Source organism: Tachysurus fulvidraco, chromosome 7 (assembly GCF_022655615.1).
Source record: "Tachysurus fulvidraco isolate hzauxx_2018 chromosome 7, HZAU_PFXX_2.0, whole genome shotgun sequence".
NCBI classification, from domain to species: domain Eukaryota; kingdom Metazoa; phylum Chordata; class Actinopteri; order Siluriformes; family Bagridae; genus Tachysurus; species Tachysurus fulvidraco.
In genome coordinates this window covers 3,529,161-3,550,650 of record NC_062524.1, presented here as the reverse complement: position 1 = coordinate 3,550,650, position 21,490 = coordinate 3,529,161, and the positions used below count along the sequence as shown (strand labels likewise).

The 21,490-nt window shown below is 46.2% G+C and overlaps 1 protein-coding gene across 3 annotated transcripts in view; it reads right to left on the bottom strand.

Moving 5' to 3' along the window:
• The window catches only part of LOC113652884 (myosin-9-like), a 39,377-nt gene that overhangs the window by 14,887 nt on the left and 3,000 nt on the right, over nucleotides 1-21,490 (bottom strand). For 2 of the 3 annotated variants that reach the window (XM_027162201.2, XM_027162202.2), the window contains exons 2-9: nucleotides 7,718-8,049; nucleotides 6,795-6,951; nucleotides 6,622-6,649; nucleotides 5,531-5,624; nucleotides 4,553-4,573; nucleotides 1,717-1,809; nucleotides 1,559-1,622; nucleotides 933-1,031 (exon numbers count right to left, since the gene is read on the bottom strand). In XM_027162201.2, coding sequence (XP_027018002.1) covers nucleotides 933-1,031; nucleotides 1,559-1,622; nucleotides 1,717-1,809; nucleotides 4,553-4,573; nucleotides 5,531-5,624; nucleotides 6,622-6,649; nucleotides 6,795-6,951; nucleotides 7,718-8,044 — 883 coding nt within the window. In that variant the 5' untranslated portion in view covers nucleotides 8,045-8,049. The remainder of the gene's footprint in view (nucleotides 1-932; nucleotides 1,032-1,558; nucleotides 1,623-1,716; nucleotides 1,810-4,552; nucleotides 4,574-5,530; nucleotides 5,625-6,621; nucleotides 6,650-6,794; nucleotides 6,952-7,717; nucleotides 8,050-21,490) is intronic. The other variant, XM_027162203.2, reaches the window with a different exon arrangement.

Genomic DNA, 21,490 nt, shown 5'->3' with positions numbered 1-21,490 from the left:
ACACACACACACACAGTCTCGCACACACACACAGTCTCGCACACACACACACAGTCTCTCGCACACACACACACACACACACAGTCTCGCACACACACACACACACAGTCTCTCGCACACACACACACACACAGAGTCTCGCACACACACACACACACAGAGTCTCGCACACACACACAGAGTCTCGCACACACACACAGAGTCTCGCACACACACACAGAGTCTCGCACACACACACAGAGTCTCGCACACACACACAGAGTCTCGCACACACACACAGAGTCTCGCACACACACACACAGTCTCGCACACACACACACAGTCTCGCACACACACACACAGTCTCGCACACACACACACAGTCTCGCACACACACACACAGTCTCGCACACACACACACAGTCTCGCACACACACACACAGTCTCGCACACACACACACAGTCTCGCACACACACACACACTCTCGCACACACACACACAGTCTCGCACACACACACACAGTCTCGCACACACACACACAGTCTCGCACACACACACACAGTCTCGCACACACACACACAGTCTCGCACACACACACACAGTCTCGCACACACACACACAGTCTCGCACACACACACACAGTCTCGCACACACACACACAGTCTCGCACACACACACACACACACACACACACAGTCTCGCACACACACACACACACACAGTCTCGCACACACACACACACACACACAGTCTCGCACACACACACACACACACACACAGTCTCGCACACACACACACACACACACACAGTCTCGCACACACACACACACACACACACACACACACACAGTCTCACACACAGTGTATATAATATACATCTCAGCATGGATCAAGTTCCTCTGAAGGTCTGAGGTGTTTCACAGCAGCTTGAGTGATCTGGAAGGAAACTCACTGCGCAGTTTGTCACCAGCTCCAGTCAGCATGTAGTAGAACACGTGGAAGGTTCTCTCCTCTCTGGCCTGGCGGATGGCGCGGGATTTCTCCAGCAGATCTGAGAGCGCGCTGGTTAAGGAATTGTGTGATGGGAGACAAAGGCCTGAGCTGTGGATGGGGGTGGGTGTGGCTTAAAAGGAGCGTCAGCAACATAAAGTCATCGTCGCCTTTGCGACCTTTCCTACATGCAATGGGTCACAGCAATGGCCACTAGGGGGCAAGTCTGAGCGGAATCATATCCAGCTATTTCACAGGAAAAATTCAGCAGGCTCACCAAAAAAAGGGGGCGTGCAAACTTTTGCACTCAGGCAAAAGTAGATCCTATTAGTCAACAGTGTAATAAGAGAAATGGTCTTCTGTAAGAAAATAAATGAATTTATAGCATTTTATTTTTAAAAACGTCAGAGTGGGTGTGGCCAAATATTTAAATGAGCTTACGCTTGACTGACAGCTCGTGTATGCTACAGCAATCAAAACCGGTTCAGTACCGCGATAAAAGTAGCTCCACCCGGGATTGGCCACGCCCACTTCACGTCAACAGGGCCGGATATGGGAGGGAAAAAAAAAGAAAGCGTGAAAGGATACAGGTCTCGATGTTTGCGCCGACGATGTAACCATTAACGTCAAAGTTGATTCTGATGAATTTTCCCTGTCGGAAAAAAAAGACGGAGGTTAAGATCAAAGAAGGAACCGAACCACGCGGTCACGTGAGCGTTAAACGTGTGGCGGCGAGACGCGCTTACAAATCGTGAAGAGTTGTCATTCTTGACTGTTTTGGCGTTTCCGAAGGCCTCGAGGATGGGGTTTGCCTGCAGTAGCTGCTTCTCCAGCTCCCCCTAGGACACACACACACACACACACACTCAGCATGGTGACAATATAAAGCTGATCGACACCAACATCCCCAAAAACCGGACGCAGAGCAGAACGCTGGAGAAAGCTGCAGGACTCACCGTGGCTTAGCATCTCACCGATTGGCTACAGCTAGCATGTGGAAAGCACAAATACTGCAGCTCACACACACACGCGCGCACACACGCGGGCACACACGCGCGCACACACACACAAAGCAGATCCCAAGGGAAAGTTAACCCAAACAAGAAACTCCCGTCACCTCAGAGAAACCCTGGACCTCATGCACAGCTGGAACACCGAACCGATCCGACATCAGATCTCACACACTGATCTGATCCGAGTCCCAAAAGCAATGTTCTGTTATCTCTGTATTACACAAACGTTCTCTCTCTCTCTCTCTCTCTCTCTCTCGCTCTCTCTCTCTCTCGCTCTTTGCCAGACATTTACACGGGGTTCAGTAATGTGATAAAGGATAAAGTCCAAGTTTACACGAATCAGACAATAATCAGATTTTACACTCAGACTTCATGAAGCACCTCCAGAGTCAAGAACAAGATCAAGTGTCCAATCATACACACTTAATGTGTTCCCTGTTCAGTCCTGTTTCAGCACGGACACACACACAGGCTGACACACGCACACACACAGGCTGACACACGCACACACACACACACAGGCTGACACACGCACACACACAGGCTGACACACGCACACACACACACACAGGCTGACACACGCACACACACACACACACACACACACAGGCTGACACACGCACACACGCACACACACAGGCTGACACACGCACACACGCACGCACACACACACACACACACACACACACAGGTTGACACACGCGAGCACACACACACACAGGCTGACACGCGCACACACACACAGGCTGACACACGCACACACACACACACACACAGGTTGACACACGCACACACACACACAGGTTGACACACGCACACACACACACACACACACAGGTTGACACACGCGCGCACACACACACAGGTTGACACACGCGCGCACACACACACAGGTTGACACACGCGCGCACACACACACAGGTTGACACACGCGCGCACACACACACAGGTTGACACACGCGCGCACACACACACAGGTTGACACACGCGCGCACACACACACAGGTTGACACACGCGCGCACACACACACAGGTTGACACACGCGCGCACACACACACAGGTTGACACACGCGCGCACACACACACAGGTTGACACACGCGCGCACACACACACAGGTTGACACACGCGCGCACACACACACAGGTTGACACACGCGCGCACACACACACACAGGTTGACACACGCGCGCACACACACACACAGGTTGACACGCGCGCGCACACACACACACAGGTTGACACGCGCACGCACACACACACACAGGTTGACACGCGCACGCACACACACACAGGTTGACACGCGCACGCACACACACACAGGTTGACACGCGCACGCACACACACACAGGTTGACACGCGCACGCACACACACACAGGTTGACACGCGCACGCACACACACACAGGTTGACACGCGCACACACACACACACAGGTTGACACGCGCACGCACACACACACAGGTTGACACGCGCACGCACACACACACAGGTTGACACGCGCACGCACACACACACAGGTTGACACGCGCACGCACACACACACACACACACACACACACACAGGCTGACACGCGCGCGCACACACACACACAGGCTGACACGCGCGCGCACACACACACACAGGCTGACACGCGCGCGCACACACACACACAGGCTGACACGCGCGCGCACACACACACAGGCTGACACACGCGCGCACACACACACAGGCTGACACGCGCGCGCACACACACAGGCTGACACGCGCGCGCGCACACACACAGACCGCGCACACACAGACACGCGCACAGAGACGCACACACACACACGTGCACACAGACCGCGCACACACAGACGCACACAGACCGCGCACACACAGACACGCGCACACAGACACACACATGAAGATGGAGGCGATTCAGACAGACTTTTCGTCTCATTAACTGAGGACTTCTGAGCGGTTCCACAACATTAAATGTAACTATAAACAGATAAAAAGTACGAGGTGTCACCACCACCACCACCACCACGTCACTGGTTCTTCTCCTCCAGCAGCACCACACACTGTTTTATATCCCCCCACCCCCCTTCACATAGCAACTAAACGTGTCCGCAGTAGTCCGAAGTTCTCCACCGGTTCTCCAAAGGTGTGTCCTGGTTATTGTGTGTGTGTGTGTGTGTGTGTGTGAGAGAGAAGAGGGAGTGTGTACTGGGTGAAGTTAGTGTGGTTTATTAGTAAACTGGTGTGAGACTGGAACATTTAGCGTGAACAGTGTGTGAGCAGCAGGACTCGTGATGGAGTTAGTGAGAAGGTCAACATCTCCGAAATGAAAGCTAGGAGAGGATCTTCTGATAAGTTTTGGCACCCCTAATGTCAATAATTCTAGCTCTCATCTGTCTGAATGGCATCTTTGCTTTACACGTCGGCACCCGGGACACGTGACCAGCTTCAACCGCGCTACACAGAGCACATCAGCCGAGAGACAGACAAAGAGAGAGAGAGAGAGAGAGAGAGAGAGAGAGAGAGAGAGAGAGCGAGCAAGAGAGAGAGAGAAAAAGGGGGGTGGTTAAGAGAATGGGGGTAACTCACATGTGACAGGACCGAGCTGCTCTGTTGATGGAAAGAAAAAAAAAACAAAACTCAAACTCAAATACACACACGCGCACATACACACACGCGCACATACACATACACACACACCCCTCTCCGAGGTTTTGAAAAGAAGCAGGTCCTGAATGAATGAACGACTGTGGAGTCTCTCCACTCTTCTGCTCAGGGATTATAAACATCTTTATGTAGGACATGTTCCTGAAGCCCTCTAGCCAATCAGAACCCCCCATTTGCCCTCAGACTCCACCCCCTTTCCTGAGCAGCCCAATGATCCCCACTGCTGCACAGACTGAAGGACGATGGATATCATTTTTTAGATGGAAATCCAATGTAATGTATTTAGTGATGAGGTCAATAACAGCTCACACTTTTCTCCACAAACACTTCATTTAGTGACATGAGAAGTGAGATACAAGTGTTGCTGCTTCTGGAACATGTCCCACTGAAACAAATGATGCTTCTCTCACACACACACACACACACACACACACACACACACACACACACACACACAATGATACGGAGAGAGAGAGGGAGAGAGAGAGGGAGAGAGAGAAAGAGAAAAGGAGCAAGAAGGCAGGAGAAAGACAAGATAAACTGAAAGACAGGTAACAAAGAGAGAGCTGAACCGACTAGTGGTTTGATGGAAAGATAAAAGAAATAGAACAGAAAAGAGGGACAGAAACAAACAAAGATAAACAGAGAGATGAGTAGAAACAGTGACAGAAAGAAATATGAGCAGGGAGGAGAGAGGGAGAGAGAGAGAAAGAGAGGGGTAGAGGGGGATAGAGAAAGAGAGAGGGGGGATAGGGAGAGAGAGAGATAGAGAGGGGGGGGATAGGGAGAGAGAGCTAGAGAGAGGGGGAGAGGGGGGGTAGGGAGAGAGAGAGGGGTAGAGGGAGAGAGAGAGGGGGGGGGATAGAGGGAGAGAGAGATAGAGAGAGAGAGAGCTCTAACCTGGTCTTTCTTGGTCTTGTGAGAAGAAGCCACATGAGCCAGATACTGAATGACCTTTTTGGTGTTCTCTGTTTTCCCAGCGCCGGATTCACCCCTAATTAATAACACACACACACACAGACAGACACACAGACACACACACAGACACACACACAGACACACACACAGACACACACACAGACACACACACAGACACACACACAGACACACAGACAGACACACAGACAGACACACACAGACAGACACACAGACACACACACAGACACACACACAGACACACACACAGACACACACACAGACACACACACAGACACACACACAGACACACACACAGACACACAGACACACAGACAGACACACAGACAGACAGACACACACAGACAGACAGACACACACAGACAGACAGACACACACACACACACACAGACACACACACACAGACACACACACACAGACACACACACAGACAGACACACACACACAGACAGACACACACACACAGACAGACACACACACACAGACAGACACACACAGACAGACACACACACACACACAGACACACACACACACACAGACAGACACACACACACAGACAGACACACACACACAGACAGACACACACACACAGACAGACACACACACACAGACAGACACACACACACAGACAGACACACACACACAGACAGACACACACACACAGACAGACACACACACACAGACAGACACACACACAGACAGACAGACACACACACACACAGACAGACACACACACACACAGACAGACACACACACACACAGACAGACACACACACACAGACAGACACACACACACAGACAGACACACACACACAGACAGACACACAGACACACACACACACACAGACACACACACACACACAGACACACACACACAGACAGACACACACAGACAGACAGACACACACAGACACACACAGACACACACAGACACACACAGACACACACACACAGACACACACACAGACACACACACAGACACACACACACAGTCAGTATTGTATGGTGTATTTTCTGAGTGATGCTGAGGCTGTTTGCTGAGGCAGCTCACTCACGTGCACAGGATGGACTGATCCTCACGGTCTGGAAGAGAAAAAGAGAAGAAGAAGAAGATAAGAAAAAGAGAAGCAACCCGTTAGCTTAGTGTGAGTTTTATACAGAAGATAACCATTGGTTTGTAACGCAAACAGGAAGTGCACACAGGAAACGAGATTTTTTACAAACTCACCCTGCATCATGCTCCTGTACGCCGTGTCTGTGATGGCGTAGATGTGTGGGGGCATCTCGTGCCTCTTCTTGCCCTTGTACATGTCCACAATCTCCTCTGAGTAGATGGGCAGGTTCTTGTAGGGGTTGATCACCACACAGAAAAGCCCGGAGTACGTCTATACACACACACACACACACACACACACACACACACACACACACCCTTATTTTACAGAAATCAGAAATAATCTATTATTATTATTATTATTATTATTATTATTATTAGCACTAATAGTATTTATGTATTTTAAACAGGCGGCATTTTTTAAATATATATTTTCAACACAAAGTCTTTGAATTCACAGTGAATTAAATATGTAAGATGAATAAATATGTGCATCAAAGATGACGTAAAATGTTAAAAGTGTTAGACGAGGAATCGGTCATCATGACGTGTTTATTATTTACATAATTTACAGAAACTTCTGAGCTCACTGTACAGAGTAACAATGAGGAGAGAGTTCTGTTACACACACACACACACAGTGTGTGAGGGAGGGAGGTTCTCCCTGTTTAGAGTTCAGCAGTAAACAGGATGCTCCAGGGAACAATATTGTGTGTGTGTGTGTGTGTGTGTGTGTGTGTTCAGGGAAGGGTGATTGAGGGAGTGAACTGGGAGACACAGGACTGGATGGAGTCCAGGCAAAGCCATGAACTGATCTGGCACACGACTGATCTCATCCATGCTCACTCACTCTCGCACGCACACACCCGCACGCACACACCCGCACTCTCGCACGCACACACCCGCACGCACACACCCGCACTCTCGCACGTCGTCTAAAATCGTGGTGTTGCATCTACAGTAATGTTGATTATAGTTTAATTCCTCATCACTTTGATTAAACTCCTGTAGTTAAGTGCAGGATGCAGTGGACTTACGTAGATGAGGCCGGAGTAGTATCTCTCCTTAAGGTTGTGCAGCACAGAAGCTTCGTTGAGGCACGTGAGCTCGGCCATGTCCTCCACCTTGTTGAACTTGGGCGGATTCATCTTCTGGACGTCGTCCTTGTTGATGCGGATCTTCTTGCCCGAGTCGGCGAGCTCCACCACCACCTCATCTCCGTGCTCCTCCCTGAGCGAGCCGGCCTCGAAGCCCAAGCGCTCCGACGGGACCCACACCAGCTTCTTGGAGGCCCAGTCGGCCTGCGCCAGCGGGTTGTTCACCACCGAGCGGTCCACGTACAGGTACTTATCTGCAGCCGACATGGTTGCTGAAGAGAAGCCACACCAACACCAGGGGATGAGACAAAGGAGCAGAAGAACAGCTACAACTTTAACCATCAATAATGATTTCTCTTTTCTTTTCTCTCTCTCTCACCCTCCCTCCCTCACTCTCTTCTCTAGCAGATGTTTGACTAAATAAACATTCAATAAAATACTCAATTTCTTATTTTAAAAACAATAGCAATAAGAGACCATTTTCATGTTATTCGGTGTTTAAATTGAAAAATATATTTGTTGATTTGAAACTAATTAATGCCTTAAATTCTTTCTGCATCCTCACAAAAGCATGACCGCTAATAAAGGAGCATGTTCCTCTCTCTTTTATTCTGTCTTTCGTTTCGGTCTTTTATTCTTTCTTCCGTCAGGTATGCAGGACGTGATGGATGAGGAGATAGCAGGGGAGATAGCAGACCTACACACAGACTGGTCTAGGTTTAGCTGAGCAGATCTGCTTGTTGCAAAAAACAAAAACAAACACATCTGACCTGTAGAAGAGCCGAAGCGTGAAGCTCTGCTATCTCTCGTTACGCACAACCTGTTACTGTGACACGCCCTAATGGGGCGTTACTAATATAGACGATTACAGGATGTGAACGTGAGGAACTAAATCCATAAAGACTTAAAGGGAATTTTTAAAACTAAAAATATCCTGTTATAAATGTCCTTGTTATTGGCTGGATGTGAAAAAGTTTCATATATTCCAGAAAAACATGATGACTTAATAACTGCTAAATAAATTATTCAGCCATTTCAGTTTGCACCTGCCAGACAGTCTAAATAAATAAATAAATAAATAAATAAATAGATAAATGCTGTGTAAAACCATTAGTGCTTCCCGAAAACAACAATGCGTAATGAAAATGGACCGGATTATAAAAACTGCATGCGTGTGCACTACAGCCTCGCCCTCCATAACGACACAGCGAAAAAGATGGAGACTTCAAATCCTTCACATCCATCACAAACCCCGCAAGAAATAATATATGATAAAAGAGATCTGATTAAAACTCAGGACACGACTCTTAGGTCTACATGTATCGTGTGACAGTTTACGATGGTGACGTTTCGGCACATTAGCGTGGATGTTGAGGGACTTGAAAGCAGCAGCTGAACGCTAGGCTAGGCTCGACGTGTGTTGGTTAAACCGGCTCTGCAGGTTCGAACGTTACAAAAACACACACAGTATTCTGAATTGACCTCGCATCTCATTGGATAATATTAATACTAGGGTGAAAGGTGGAGAGATGTTGATTCAACTCCAAATGTTTGCACCAATCTCTTTCTGGGAAAAAAGACAAAAGCCTGTAAAAGTTAGATCTTACACACGACTTCAGGAATGCAGGATGTGTGTGAATGTGTGTGTGTGTGTGTGTGTGTGTGTGTGGAAGGGTTCACTCGCTCGCCGACCAATCGGATTGCTTTCCTGGTCTCCGATCAGGGACCACACACTTTCCTCTGGGAGAACATTCTCTCTGTTGGCTGGCCTTTGTGGTTTAGACAAATTGCTTTGCTGATCTCATGTCTGCCAAGATGACTTTTAAACAAATCTGGCTTCTTTTAAGCACCGCGTCAGTGTTTCTGCACCACGTGAGACTGACCTCAGGTGCTGGATGTAGCTGTACGTGTATAAGGAGTGTGTTTATTGCAGGTGTCACCTCAGGAGTAAAAACGTGATTAAACAACCTCATCGCTACAAGTCCTGACACGACCCAGAAGGCCTCTGTGCCTTTCCCATGCTCTAGTGTTCCTTCCTGCTAAGCATTAACCAAGCGAGAGGTGACTTGACGGGTTTTCGGCAGGAACACGGCCTCTTGTGTAAAAACCTGCAGCTTTCAAAAGCAAAGCAATTACGACCCGAGCCAAGCTCCAGCTTTCACTCCTCAAGCCATTAGCATTCCCGCTCTGCAGGAGACTAACGCACTCCTGCTGCTGCAACAAGCTAAAGCTAGCAGAAAAAACAACAACAGCTGGTTTCTTTCAGCGTAGCCTGCTTTACTCTCAGCTACAATGAGAAAGTACCTCAGTGAGAACAGAGAAACATTTAGTTTAGTATTTTAGTGGCGTCCTGAGCTTTTATACTCCTGATACTTTCTTCAGAAACTTTAGAAAAACAACCCAAGTTAGCTAGCAAGCTGCTGTCAGGGGTTTAAGTAAATAACAGTTATATTAAATAGAAAGAAACTAACCAGAGACCGTATTTAAAAGTTTCCAGAAGGATATTTATTTATTTACTTATTTGTGTGTGTGTGTGTCAGGCATGCTGCTTAAACAAGCTACAAACTGTTCACAAGTCTGTCTTTACTAATGATCTTGTGCACATAATACATTCATTCGCTAACGTCCTGTTGTGGACGATCGTGCGCTACCTCACAAAAAAAGTAAAAGTAAAAGGTGTGGCACATGAAGTTTTATTTGCTCATCACATAGAACAAGAGTGGAAACGTAGTAAACGTTCCAAATGTCCAAATTAAACGGTACAAACATCGGGAAAAACTAAATTAGCAAACGACTCGCACGCTACTTGGCACGCGGTGCTCTGAGGCAGCGCAAAGCGAACAAGCAGTTGCTCTTAACATTGTTGGTGAATAAAAACCTTTCTTCTGACCCCAGACTTTAACATATTACCACAAAAAACCCTCCTCCTTTTACACCACGGACATATTCCTCTCGAACGTCTCTCTAAAACCAGCCTCACGTCATCAAGCGCTAGCTACACTAGCTTTGTGTGCGGGGGAGGGGAATCTGACAGGATTCTCACTCGTCTTCATTTCACTTTACCTCAGGATTTGCCCAGTAGTTTGATGAATGTGTTTTATAATCTGATTACAGACTGATATTCTTCAGGTTATTATTATTATTATTGTTTTTTTTCGCTAAAATGAGATATTTTGGCATCACCTCACCTCAGGTTAGCCAGATTTTAATGGCTACTTCACAAATAGCACTCATAACAAATCACAATCAACGTTTTTTATTTCAAGTCGACTGACAAATCGGCTCTCGGCTAAAAGAGTCAGATCTTGCAGGTTGTACATAATGCTGTCCGATCGAAGAACTCAGACTGTCGGAGGAACGATCCTATTGACCACAGGAGGTAAATCAATCTGAGGTTTAATGCAGCATAAGCGGTTTGTAAGTCTGTCATCCTGCACCTAGCTCCGGACTTGACGTGCTCTGGAGTCACGTTGACGTTGTGTGTGTGTGTGAGAGAAAAGGCTATTCATCCAGAGCCGTTCACCATACTGCATAAACACACAAACACACTAAGAGCCAAGACAGCAAGGCTTTTCTTCTCACACCCCCCCCAACACACACACACACACACACACACACACACAAAACTCTGACCCCACAGCTGACTCCCATCACCACTCTTCCTGTATTCCAGCCCTAAGATTAGTTCCCCCTCCTTCTTTTCCTCCAACAGCCCCCTGTCCCCCACCTCAAAAGCTGTAATGATAAATTCTCTGTTTATTCAGACCGCCAGGGTCACATTCCTGTCATACTCTCGCCTTATCAGAGATAAAAAGAGCAAAGAGCAGGAGTGTTTCAATAAATTCTTTCCTTCCTCGCTCGTTTTTAACCCTCTCTCACATCAGTCTATCCTTGTCTCTCTCTCTCTCTATCTATCTATCTATCGATGAAAGTTACTTCAGGACCAAAGTTAAGCTTGAAGCTGAAGTATAAGGTGTATTTTGCTAACAAAATGGTCTTAAAGCAGAATACTTTGGACTTCGAGGACTACGATCGAGCTCAACAGCACCACCGGTGGCTGTAAGGAAAACACACCCATTAAATCGCTTTCATTTCTTAGCCAATCGGCAGTAATAGACAACGTGCAACACATCCGAGTGTGACGAACGTAAATGAAGGGTATTTTATTTGCCTCTGAAGGAAGTAGTAAGTACAGAGTAAGTTCGCGATCGGAATACAAATCGGGATAGGTGGCCGAAACAAACGCCTTAATATTTTGCTCCACATCGACGTAATCATGCAATCGTAAAGACCTTGGTAGATAACACCCTGGTGCTTATCTTCAAACCGAACGTGTTCTCTCTATACACACACTGCCCTCTGACCGACGCGCCTTGAGGAAATACCATTTACATAAATCCAGTCTGGTCAACAATAAGCTAATGAGGCGACTGAAGCGAACCGAAAGAGCAGGAAATCCGAAAACAGCCAGGAGTACAAAGAGCAATACTTCACAGAAAAATGCTAACATTGCTAAGTAACGTGTAACAGCTGGCACGATCCGCTTAACAGAGCATTTCGTCCGCTATTTCTGACAGGAGAACGTGATATAAAGGGTGAAGCGTTCGCTTTAAAATACCAGGAAGACTAAATTCAGGAGATAGATACTCCTAAAACTTTAGAACAACAACAACAACTGATTACAGAAGCATCTTCACAACTTTAAATTACCTTTAAAGGAGATCGACAGCTTCAGTTCTTCACTTCCGTTTACAAGGCTAATGCCGCTAAGGCCTCGGTTAACTCGGTCCCACGGGGAGACTCCCACGAGCATCACAGCTTCGCTAATTTTAGCTCTCCATTTCTCTACACATACTAGTGAACTACATCAGAGAGGAAACGCTACGGGTCACAAGCCAGAGACGACGAACAACTCGCAGCAGTTTTACGGAAAGTGTCAGAAAAAGACGGTTTCCACAACGCTAAAAAGTTTTAGTTAAAGGCTAGGGAAGCGATGCTAGCTAACAGCGCATAAAACTAATAGGGAGCAGCTAGGCTAGTACCAACAACCCACTAGCGCTTTTTTTATTAGCAACATTGAAGTTTGAAATATCCGTTCAAATCAGAAACTGAGGGAACTTCTCTCCAGAACATCAGAACATCTGCAAAGATCTAAAAATCGTACGCCAGCTAGAATATTAGGGAAAATTTTTGTTACTTGCGAGAAGTAATAAAACTTCTAGCGCTATGTACGATCAGAGAAAATATCCCCGAACATGAGGAAAGGGCTTTGAGATCTAAAACTACACGCAACTGAGGAAACGTCCCAAAATGTCGTTACACAAACATCTAAAACTCTTCTGGGAACTTCACTTTGGTCGTGTGAAGTTCTGACCGTCTCGAAGTACATGCGCCGTTAGAGGAACGTCCCGAGTTCTCGGAGGTTTTAGAACTCTATGCGCTTTACGTAACAAAGAGAATGCCGCTAACTGTCATGATCTAAAACCCGGAAAGTTTGGAAATCTTCTGGGAACGTTGTGTGAAAGTTCTGCAACAAAACAATCTGTGCTGGAACAACTGGAGCATACATATTTATTTATTTTATTCATGGGAGTGACACACACACACACACACAGAACATTTCATGGGCAGCAGAACAGCAGTAATTCATGTTGACTGCAAAGCGAGTCTCATGAGATGTAATAAAACAGCTATAAGCTCCAACACGGAATGGGATAATCTCTGAGTTCAGGCGGGTGGGTGGAAATTACAGTGGTGCAATAAAGTGTAACTGCACGCCTTTTGTTCTAAAGAGGTTAAAGGACACTTTTAGAACCAAGATCAGGTCTGCTCCACAAATCTGACACACACACACACACACACTGAGATGAAGTGATGAAGTCATTAGAAGACAAACAGTGACAGACAAAAGCTGCCGATACACTGCAGGCCTACACGATGATCACGCCGATGTCTCCGTGGTTACCTACACCAGACGTGCTCCATATCCACCTCCTGCGTTTAGAACATTCCCTCTGAAAAATTACGAACACTGAGATTACGGCCATCGTTTTCCCAAGACCTTTCATTTTACGCTGACACCGGATACAAGACCGACTACATCTGACTGTATACAGAACCGTGTGTGTGTGTGTGTGTGTGTGTGTGTGTGTGTGTGTCCTGGGGTAGACTCCAGGCTCCCTGCAACCCTATACAGGATAAATACTACAGAATATGGACACAGACGGACGGACGACCGTATGTCATTTGAGCACCAAACGAACACTCGCACGAGTCACGTGACCAGATAATCAGACATGTCTTAGATTGTACGGCCTCGCTGTAACGTGTAACGTCAGATACCTCACCATCAAACCGATCTGTTTACACGTACACGACAACGTCAGCTTGGAGATTAATTGGTACACAACATGAACGCAGGCAGTGAAGAAAGGAGAGAGAGTGAGTGAGTGAGTGAGTGTCCTCTCCTTCTTCAGTCATGACACAGTTAAATCAGTCAAGTCGGAGGACCCCTGGGAGCCGCGCGGCTAATTTTAGCCGTCCGTTTCTCCTCTGACAGAATAGTGAACTAAATCGGAGAGGAAGCGCTACGCGATCGTGCAACGCCCTCCTTACACATGTACATACGACTGTCAGAGATTTTATAAATCTCTGTTGTTTTTTTAATAGAGAATCAAATTCAGGAACAAGCGTAGCCCCATAACCAAGTTTCTGCTGAACTCGTATCTAGGACTCCAGCTCTGGTCCTGAGAGACTGTAGGTGACCATGAGGAACAGCAGCAGAAAGAAACGTCAGGTATTTTACTGCACTTATTAAAATGACCTGACTGTCACGAAAAGCCAGACTTCACTCCTTCACACGTTCCTGCGGTGTTGTTTTTTTCCCTCCCACTGCTCCGATTAACTCGACGTTCATACCATTCCGGTCGAGCGAGTCCTCTCTCGCTCTCGCTCCAGCTGAAAAAGCCAATAAAAGGTGATTGATGGATTGTAGACTGGAAAGGAGAGAGAATACTGAAAAAGGCCAAATATGAGCATCGGTGCAGAGAGAAAGAATGACGTCTCTCTGCAGAAGAGCGACGGACCCTGAGGGATGAAAACTCGATCCGCAGACGTGATCGTCGTACCACAGTCCATAGTACAGCGGGTGCATCGCTGAAGATTTCTTACAATCCCCCCTCACACAGCCATCGACACCCCCTACCCCCACCCCCCACGAAAGCTTTACGATAGATTATTGCGGAGAATCCAAACACCGTCCTGTCGTCGTGTCTAACGGTCTAAATTCACCTCGTTAAAAGCCGCCTTTCTATACGGTGGTGTTATTTTCCAACCTTCACAGTGGGCACAGACAGAAGGCATGTAGGATTAGGCTTTGTGTGATGAAGAGGTGATAAATAAATAAATAAATTTTCTACACACACACACAAAGTTCATGACCAAATTAAAGCGACCAGCTGAAGCGCTTTAGATCAGCGACCGATCAGAAAGCAGTGATTGGTGGTCAGCGGGTGAAAAGTGGTGGTGTGGCGACCGCGACTCCTCACCCAGACACCCGATCACTTCCCTCGTCTAACCGTAGCACCCCCCCCCCCAACACACACACACGCACTCGCATGCATGCACACAAACACACACATGAGCACCCAGGTTTGCTCCATCCTGCACGAGCGGAGCAGGGTGGCGGACGAGTGCACAGAGGACATCCTGCATTGCTTAAGCTGCTGCGGAGAGCACGAGAGGTTCATAAAAGGAAAAAAAGGCAGCAGAAAGGAAATGACAAACAGAGAAAGATATTTTGTCGTATTTTGCTCGGGGGAAAGAATGCGACGTCTTTCTGGGGGAGACTCGAACCAGGCTGGAACACGACACCGAACGAGCCACGGCGTCAGGCGTCGCATCACGAGAGGAACAGATCCTCATCAGTCACACGGACCTTGCGTGTGTGTGTGTGTGTGTGCGTGCGTGCGTACACACCGTAAACGCTTTGCCGTAAACCTACACACAGCTGCTTCACATTTCTCCATCCCGCTGCAGAATTTCACTTTAAATAAACTAGTTCAAGCTTTTACACACTTAAAGCTCAAAGCTAGACCGTATTATACTCTCACTAAAACTTCTCTTCTTCTTTGGGTTTTATAGCTTACGGTTAGAAAAGTATCATCATCATCATCATCATCACTACCCATAATACCTGCAATAATGCTTTCAAAAGATTTTAATAAAGCCTGAAGCTGTTTATATTTTAATTATTTATATTACATTACATTCATATTTTTCCTTCCGGATGAATACAGCTGTGGGTGGGTGTGTGTGTGTGTGTGTGTGTGTGTGTGACACATCTGTAATGTAGATAACGTTTGTAGCTTTATTTGTTTGGGGAAAAAAATAAGGCCTCGGGATTGGGATACATAACGTAACACAAGTATCATGAATTAATGATGATGATGACGATGATTTTCTCGACACATCACTTCCTGTATTAAACTACATCTCATCCTTTAAGATTTTGGACTCCGGGCCTCGGGAGGCGTGTCGTATCAAGCTAGCTGGTATAAACAGGGTCACCGTGTTGACAGACGTGTACAGTAGGAGTCACTAAAGCTTCTGATACGCTTGAGGATTTATTTTTCCCCCCGTTGTGTAAAATCGTATTTTTTCTTCACTTTAACCCTGCATCCTGGTGTTCAGCCTTTAAGCCCTGAAGCTGTGAGGGCTTTAAGAGCAGCAGGGGTCTCACACACACACACACACACACACACACACACACTATACTGTATGTATACATGGGAGAAGGGTTCACGTTCAGACAGGTAACACAATTCAATAGTGCGAACACATAAAGCCAGTCTGACGGCAGTAAAGCAGCTCGAGGGCTCGTGAAGTCGTAGCGTCAGTGTGTGTGTGTGTGTGTGAGGCTTTGGGGTTTTAATTGATGGGAAAGAATGCAGGCCAAGCGGTTTCTCGCTTTCCTTACACTCTCTCCTCTGCTGTGCCACGTCTAGGCAATTTGAGTCTCACCTTGTAGCCACACACACACACACACACACACACACACACACACACACACACACACACACACACACACACACACACACACACACACACACACACACACAATGTACAGGAGCACAGATTTAAAATCAGGACACTTCAATCGTTTAATATGTCGATCAGGAGGGTCACGAGGTCGTGTGATCGCTTCTGTTCATTTAACCGCAACGAACTAGAACGTCTCCGGCTTCTCTAAACGACGCTACGCCGGTGGCCACGTACTAGAAATTTACTTTAAATGATAAAATCCGTGCAGCGTTAATTTCAGCTACGGTGGAAACGTTTAACATCCTGTTAGCGTTCATAATGTTTTATAAAATAAAACATTATGATTATTATCGTCAACAGTCACAAGGTTGTTGCACTTAATCATGACTCACACCATCTGTGAGTGTTTCCTTCTCTTTTCTGTATCTCTCACACACACGCACGTGCATGTACATTAATATGTAGGCTTAACAAGCATGTTTTATATACGCTCAAGGTCCACTTTATTAGGAACACGTGAACATTCGCGCAGCAACGGGGTGTGTAAATCGTGCAGATGGAGGTGAAGAGCTTCATGTTCACGTTTAACATCAGAACAAAGAAAAAGTCTACTCTCGGTGACAGTGGTGTGGTTTCAGACCCTGCTGATGTGCTGCTGAGATTTTTTACACATAGAATAGTTAAAAAAAAACATCCTGCAAGAGACAGTTCGGTATGTAGAAGCACCATGTTGAGAGAGATCAGAGGAAAATGGGCAGAGCTGCCTGGAAGGATATGGTGACTCACTCAAACCACCAGAAGACAGGTTCCTCTCATGTGTGTGTGTGTGTGTGTGTGTGTGTGTGTGTGTGTGTGTGTGTGGTGTGGTGTGTGTGTTCTTATCTCTAATCACAGGTGGAGTGGTGCAGTACTGATACAGCACAGGGTGAGGACATGAGTCAAAGTCCACCACAGTGTAGTTACTTATGAACTATATTCAGCTGACTTCGAGACACGCTGACCCGCAGTCAACTACAGCCCACCTAGGGTCATTACAGTCAACTACAGCCCACCTAGGGTCATTACAGTCAACTACAGCCCACCTAGGGTCATTACAGTCAACTACAGCCCACCTAGGGTCATTACAGTCAACTACAGCCCACAGAGTCAACTAGTCATTAGAGTAGACCCCAGTAATTAGAGTCAAGTACAGCCCTCTAGGGTCATCAGAGTCAACTACAGCCCACTAGGGTCATTAGAGTCAACTACAGCCCACTAAGGTCATTAGAGGCAACTACAGCCCACTAGAGTCATTACAGTCAACTACAGTCATTAGAGGCAACTACAGCCATCTAGGGTTGTAGTTGACTCAAATGACCCTAGTGACTCCCCCTGCACACACACACACACACACACACACACACACACACACACACACACACACACACACACACACACACACACACACACACACACACACACACACACACACACACACACACACACACACACACACACTCCAATATGCTCTCCACTACAATCAACTGAGGTCTATTTACAGTCCATTACCGAGCTCCAAGGCAGAATTTCCTCTGGGCAAAAGCAACAAAGCAGTACTAAAGAAAGCAACTGAAGTTAGACTTAATGGCGCACACACACACACACACGCGCACACATACACACACAAACACACACACCCAAACAGGTGCACACCAAATGCCACACCCTGAATGAAAACCACACACTCCTCTCTGATTAAAGCAGACACATTAATGTCCTTCATGATAACTTCCAGAAGACTGCAGCCACATGTGGGACAGACAGAGACAGAGACAGAGACAGAGACACACACACACAAAAGGAAGAGTCTAAAGAGGTTTTTCCACCCAGTATGAGTGCAGGCAGCTGTACAGCACAAAAAGCCTGCTTCCTGCAGCAACAGGAAGTTATATCAGCTCGTTAATTTAGCACCCAAACTGTTTAATACTTACATTGTGATACTGACATCATTTATATTACCTCACGTTCAGGACCTCTTTTTATTCTACGGTTTTTACTAAAGAATTTACTTTAATGTGAAAAATTAGTGGCTTAGTTTGAAACACTGCAGCAGGAAGTGCTGATTAGAGTGGTGTGTGCTCTCGCTCTCTCTCTCTCTCTCTCTCTCTCTCTCTCGTTTGTTGGGGGATTAAGCGAGTCGGCTTTGGCTTCCTGGTATTGTTGTGTTCTTTACAAAAGTTACAGGTGTGCATAAGGACTGTGAGTACTGAGACGGGGCAGAAAGGCAGCCCAAAGAAGGGAAGAAATGAAAAGATCTCTCTCTCGCTCTCTCTCACACACACACTCTCTCTCACACACATATCTGAAGTAGAAAGAAACAAGTAGAACTCCAGGGCAACAGTGCAGACAGGGACACATCCACCACCTACACCTATAGAATTTCTTGTACATACATTATGTTTGCACACACACACACACAGCCATGTTACCAGCCTTTATCCATCACACACACACAGCCATGTTACCAGCCTTTATCCATCTCTCACACACACACACACACACACACACACACACACACGATGCTCTTCCGAACGTGATGTGATTTGCATGAAATTTGACTTGATCCCGAATCGTAATCAGTTCATCTTCTGGTTACAATCAAAACATCTGGTTAGAAGAAAGTAAAAAAAAAAGCTACATAAAAAAAGGAGAAGTAAGTAATGAATAGAGAGCGAATGGAGAGATGTCTATAGTGGAGGATGTGCTGCATTATTAGAAGGTTTACACACCTAGAAGGAACTCCATCATTGATTACGTGTCTGGTTCATTTCTGACTGATTTATGATGTTACTTCATCACATATCAATACTAACAGAAGACAGATTATCGAATGTTGACGTGATTGGGTCTAAATGCCAGGCTAGTCGGTGCCATCGTCTCATTACGCTAACTACATCCTGCTGTGACTATCTTGGCACTGAGCTTTAAGCAGCCTGACTCACGCTGGCCTCCAGTGTTTGTGAACATGGCCTGTTGACTCGCATCCAAACGGCCCTGTGTGCCGTTTAGCATTGTGCACTAGATGCCCTAGGGTATTTTTAACAAGCTCCGTGTGCCTGTAGTGCGCGAACCATGAGGAAGCATGCTAACCCTTATTTCTGTTTACCTCAATTTAAATTCAAAAAAAAAAAAAAAAAAAGGAGGGGGCAGCAGATGGGAAGCGATTAACCTGCCTTCCTTTCTGCACCTAATCACTGACAGTGCCGAATGTGTGCACCTCGACTCTCAACCCGCCGATCTGTCTGTCATCATGTGCTGCACCGACGCTGACAGACTTACCGACTGCACGCTACGGAAAAAAAAAATTACCACAACATCTGGATTGGAAAGACGGAGAGAGATTATAAATGGAGTGAAGAGAAAGTGCTGGATTACTGTTAAGACTGAGAAAAGTCAAAACAATGAAGGAGGCAGGACTCAAGTGGGTCACCGAGCCCCAGTGAGGACAAATCGCTCCAACTCGGGCAGAAAATCAGGTCAACCACACACACACACACACACAAGGTGCAAGCGAAGAGTGAAAGACATCCTACATGCTAATCAGCATCACTGCTAGCATGAAAAAATGCTAACAAAGTCAAAAGTATAGTAAAAAAATTTAAACATTGGCAGAATTTCACCTCTAACGTCAGCAAAAACAAGAGATGTTAATGTAACATCAAAATAAAATCATTTTAAATATGTAAATACATAGCTTTCTATCATGTATTACCAAATAGCTAACATTCCCAAAACCTCAGTGAGCTAATGTTAGCTGCGTGTGAGGTAAACACTTAAGCTACAGTCACTAACATTACCTCATGGACACTTTAGCCAGCAAGCTACTTAGCTAAAAGTAACAGAACGACTAAAATGACTCTGTTACCACTTTAAAAAAAATTTCCCCCACAAAAACCACAAAGCTTTTTCCTCAGGAAAACATTTACAACAGCTAACATTTGATTAGCAGAGAACGATTAGCACGTCTGCTTGTCCATCATGCACACAGAGTCACATCGTTCATAGGAGTTAGCGTATGTCACATGCTAATCTTCTCTACTGCAAATGGAGGCTATTTCTTATCAGCAAGCAGGTCATGATGGAATGCAAACATGCTACAGATCACAAAGGACACTGAGACACACACACACACACACACACACACACAGGTTAAAGCTAAACAGATTAGTTAACATATGAATCTATACAACAAGCTTACAGACAGTTATGACATGACTTAAGCAGGCAACGTGAAACCACTACAACGAATTTTTCCTTCTGAGTCATTTAGCAACAACGAGGGAAAAGTACCTGATGTCTTTAAGTGTGTGTGTATGTGTGTGTGTGTAAATGTCTCACTCTCAAGCCGCTAGAGGATATCATGTTCTAAATAAGGACGATGCAGGAATTATTTCACATAATGCGGCTCATCTGTTTTAATGCCGAACGCCTCGCTCATCGCTCCTTACGCGCCACGTCGCATGTCAGATTTATTCGATCTCTTACGTTAGAAACGTGTCATCGAGTTTGTGTCAATTTTAGATCCGCTTTAAACATGACAAATAACGCCTATCTGTGAATGTCATTTGATCTCAACGACTTGAGAAAAACAGAGGAAAAGTAATGGCACCCTGTAAAAGGTTCAGACTTATT